This window comes from Cynara cardunculus, assembly GCF_001531365.2.
Source record: "Cynara cardunculus var. scolymus isolate 2C chromosome LG 3, CcrdV1, whole genome shotgun sequence".
Classification (NCBI taxonomy): Eukaryota; Viridiplantae; Streptophyta; class Magnoliopsida; order Asterales; family Asteraceae; genus Cynara; species Cynara cardunculus.
The window spans coordinates 36,460,002-36,464,643 of record NC_037530.1 but is presented as its reverse complement, the minus strand read 5'-3'; the positions used below and the strand labels follow the sequence as shown (position 1 = coordinate 36,464,643).

Sequence of the window (4,642 nt, the reverse complement as noted above, 5' to 3'; positions counted from 1 at the left end):
GGGGGAAAGGCCCCCAGTCAAAGAACAAAAATGTTTGTTGACTAGTTTAAATTTTCTATTTTTACCTTTATCTTTCATGGTTTCCTCCCGGTCTCATATGGCCATATGCTTGCCTCCTCTAAGTCTCACCCAACGTGCTCCACCCCATTAATTTTCTGGATCACTTAGTGCCAACCATCCATTACAACAATTTCTTACGATTTTCTTAAGTAATACGCAATATTTTCTTAATAAGAAATTATGGTGGTTTGGACTATGATTTTTTAATAACTGTTTTTTGTATTTGTTAATATCACATCAGTACTTTTTATTGATATAACAGTGAATAATATAAGAAATTGTAAGGTATATTTTTCTTAATAAAAAATTATTTTATGTCACATCATGCTTTTTGATGTTTTTTGAAATATTTTTATAAAAATGTATGCATACTCGAGATTTTGGTTATATTTAATTGTAATTTTGTTGTTATTTGATTAAAATTCAGTTTTTATGATGAGGTGTCAATTAAGAAATCAGATAGAAACAATTATAATAAAGGATAATTAATTTCTAGATTATTTCTTAAATTGATGTGACATCGATGGTCTAAGAGGCATAGCAAAGATGTAGATCTTATATTTTTACCCGATAAACGTTTATGGTGTAAAAGACACTTAATAACAATCTCTTTTTAACGACAGAGAATCTTATTCGATAAAGGTAATAACGATGATGTTAGCCGGTAAATGTATAATTAGTAAACAACCCCTAAAAAATTACCGTTTTCATTAACGGTGAAGAATTATACCGTGACTTATCGAGATTGTACGATTCTAACCCTAATTTTTTGTGAGGGGTCAAATGAAACTTTTCTGAAACATAAAGGGTGGTGAATGGAAACATAAGCACATAACCAAAGTTTATTGACTTACTTGAAGTCCAATTGGGTCTGGTTGGGCTTCAACTATCCAATACAGTTGGAACCTTGTATAGTTTAAATCCAACTCATTTATTTATAAAAAAACAAAAAAATAAAAATTATAAATTATAAAAAAGTGGCTGAAAATGGAAATATCCAGTTCAAGACAAAGGGCAATTTCGTCATTTTAACACAACAGTGCACTTTAAAAAGCCCAAAAGAGACAGACAGAAATTCATCACTTCGAACCCGACTGCATGGATCCCGATTCACTCTCGGCGAGCTTGTTTAAGTGGGACACCAGGGCTGCTCTGGCTCAGCCGGCGGGCCGTCTTTACGAACCCATAACACTACAACAACAACAACAACCACCACCACCACCGCCACCTCCACCACCGCACCCGGCGGCAATGGCGGCAACCTCTGCTGGAATGGGGGGCTATTTGGTCAGAGAAAGCAGGGATCTTGGAGGGTTGGAGGAGGTGTTCCATGCTTATGGAGTACGATATTTCACGGCTACAAAGATAGCAGAGCTTGGCTTCACAGCTAACACGCTGTTAGATATGAAGGATGAAGAGCTTGATGAAATGATGAACAGCTTGTCTCATATTTTCCGATGGGACTTACTTGTTGGTGAGAGATATGGCATCAAAGCTGCCGTGAGGGCGGAACGACGCCGCCAGGAGGAGGAGGATTCACGGCGGCGCTACCTTCTCTCTTCCGACACCACCAACACTCTTGATGCACTCTCTCAAGAGGGTTCGTATATTCACAATTACATGCAATTTTTTCCATGCAAAAACAATAATTCTTGTTGGAATTTTCGAAAAACTACTTGATGTCGGAGAAAATTCTGACTTTTGTTCTGAAAAAACAGGCTTGTCGGAGGAGCCAGTGCAACAAGAAAATGAAGCGGCGGGGAGTGGGGGCGGAGGGGGGGCATGGGAGATGGCGGCGATGAGGAGCTGCGGCGGAGGAGGAAAGACGAAGCAGGGACAACGTAGGAGTAAGAAAATTGGAGTAAGGGGCAGAATTGGATCTTCCTCACAAATGGGTGGAGGAGATGATAATTTTGAGAATGAAAGCGAAGATGATCCAGACAACGGTGGCGGTGGCGCCGGAGTAGAACGGCAAAGAGAGCATCCTTTCATCGTGACGGAGCCGGGAGAGGTGGCGCGTGGCAAAAAGAATGGTCTTGATTACCTGTTCCATCTCTATGAGCAATGCCGTGATTTCTTGATCCAAGTTCAGACCATCGCAAAAGAGAGAGGTGAAAAATGTCCCACAAAGGTATCATTTTAATTTCCCATTATTTTTTTAATAAATAATAAATAAAAATTGTAGTAAATATTATAATGGAAAGGGTAAAGAAGTGATGATTCGAGTAAGGTGAGTGTGAAGAGATTTGTGTTGTCCGGTAAATATACAGAAAGTTGTGTATAAAACAAGAGAGATGGAGTCCTGCCCCATTGCCAACAGCTGGCTTTGTCCCCTACTCGACACGTGTTGTACGGTCTGCACTCCCATTTGCCTTTTACTTTTCACTAACCCTAATTCCAGTCAGTCTCTCAATTATTTTATATATATTCGTATTTTGTTTTCAGGGAATTGACTCAAAACCATCATCATATTCGACAAATAATTAACCTCTTTTTTTATTTTTTTTTATTTTTCATACTTTATTTAAAAGTCATTATGTCCGCAATACTGATATCCGTAATTATTACGGACATTATACGACGAAAAAGTCAACATTTTTAGGCCAAGTTCATAGCCACCAGTCCGCAACTATTACGAATCCGATCCAAAACCCATTTTTCTATGAAGGTGGACATTTATGAATCCTGCTTTATGGATTCAAGGAAAATGGGTTTTGGGTTAGATCCTTGATAATTATGGACTAGTGGTTATGAATTTGGGTCAAAAGCTCTAAACTTTTGTCGTTTAGTGAGTCCGCAATAATCGGGGATCGGGATATTACGAAACTAGTGACTTTTGGGAAGAGAAATGGTTATGAGGTCAATTTGGTTGTAGGATATGGTTATTTGAGTCAATTTCCGTTTGTTTTCTTGTATCATAATCTTTTTACTTTTTTACAATTTCCTTCGTATCTCACAATATTTTCCAATGTTTTGAGATAATATGTACTTCCGTTAGATCGGACATAGACTTGAATCGTATATGTTGCAACCTTTCGTTATAATAAAAATTGATTTGTTGAACGACAAAAATGTACAAGACTTAAATTTGTACGATCAAATAATTATACGTCTTAATGTAAGATGTTATAATAAAATTTTATAGGACGTTTTAGATGTCTTAACAATTTTCTAGGAAATCTGTAAAATAAAATGCCGTATCGTTTTTTTTATGGGACCCTTTGGAAAAGTGTCCTGGAAACTCAAATGTCTTGTAAAAAGATGGACACTTTATATTAAAAGTGTTCTAGAAAAACTTGTCAAAACGTTCACAATTGTGCTTATAAAATTATTTTAAAACTTTACATAAGGTTCATAATTGTTTGATTCCATAAACTTATACAGTCTTTTATATATATATATATATATATATATAAGAAGGTTAGACCGTCGTACGAGGCTAAGTACCATAAGGCAATATCCACCGATGAGCGTATTAAGTCTCTTAGAGAGTCCCTTTGAAACGTGTTGATTGAGGTTGGTAGGATATACGACCCGGAGATATCATAAGTGAGTAACAATATATGTATAAGGTTGGGTTTCAATGAGAGTAACGGTGAGAAGGGTAAGATGAGATCTCCACCGTTGGATCAATCATAATTGAAGAGTTTCACTAAATCAATACTAAATAGAAACACTATATCAATTTCTCTTTCAAATAATAATTCATTGGTTGGTTTAAAATGAATGATCAAGGATCCAAATTTTTTCTCACACTTCTCGTTTTAACTCCTATTTTCATTGGATACTTGTGTCTATATATATATATATATATATATATATATATATATATATATATATATATATATAAAACTATATATGATATGAGTGGATGTGGCGGGTTTGGTGTAGGTGACGAACCAGGTGTTCAGGTTTGCAAAAAAGGCTGGTGCGAGCTACATCAACAAGCCCAAAATGAGACACTACGTTCACTGCTATGCACTCCACTGTCTGGATGAGGAAGCTTCCAATGGGCTGAGAAGGGCTTTCAAGGAAAGAGGGGAGAACGTGGGTGCATGGCGGCAGGCTTGTTACAAGCCCTTGGTCTCCATTGCATCTCGCCAGGGTTGGGATATCGATGCCATTTTCAACACTCATCCACGACTTTCCATTTGGTATGTTCCCACCAAACTCCGCCAGCTCTGCCATGCAGAGCGTAGCAGTGCTGCCATTGTAGCCGCCGCTGCTGCTTCCACCTCCGTTGCCGCCGGTGGTGGTGGTGGTGGTGGTGGTCATCTGCACTTTTGAGTTGATGTTATGGGATTAGATTTTATGGTCCAAGCGGTGTATACGTACGATGGATGATGGTTTTAGTTATGGTTGTGATTGCATCGGAGTTATAATATGTGGTGGTTTAAGGCCTTTGATTTAAACAACAGGTATCGTTTGGTTTGCAGGAATGGAAATGAGTTTCAAATCCGTTCTAATTTTGTGTTCGGATTTGAAATTTTACGGATATAAGGTTTTGAAATCATTAGGGAGTGCTCTAATTTTATGAGATTTTGTAGGATTGTATGAAATAAGATTTTAAAAAATGTTAAAA

At 37.4% G+C, this 4,642-nt stretch overlaps 1 protein-coding gene across 1 annotated transcript; it reads left to right on the top strand.

The window, feature by feature from the left end:
* Window positions 1-1,158: 1,158 nt before the first annotated feature.
* Window positions 1,159-4,347, top strand: LOC112509709 (floricaula/leafy homolog). Its single transcript, XM_025114808.1, has 3 exons — window positions 1,159-1,660; window positions 1,779-2,191; window positions 3,952-4,347. Exons 1-3 carry the CDS (start codon window positions 1,159-1,161, stop codon window positions 4,345-4,347), a joined length of 1,311 nt encoding a protein of 436 aa, XP_024970576.1.
* Window positions 4,348-4,642: the final 295 nt, after the last annotated feature.

Bases quoted from the DNA above. Each gene is read 5' to 3' on its own strand.
- LOC112509709 (XM_025114808.1), top strand. From the start codon at position 1,159: ATGGATCCCGATTCACTCTCGGCGAGCTTGTTTAAGTGGGACACCAGG. The intron at 1,661-1,778 runs GTTCGTATATTC...CTGAAAAAACAG, and splicing joins TGATGCACTCTCTCAAGAGG to GCTTGTCGGAGGAGCCAGTG. The intron at 2,192-3,951 runs GTATCATTTTAA...GGTTTGGTGTAG, and splicing joins GTGAAAAATGTCCCACAAAG to GTGACGAACCAGGTGTTCAG.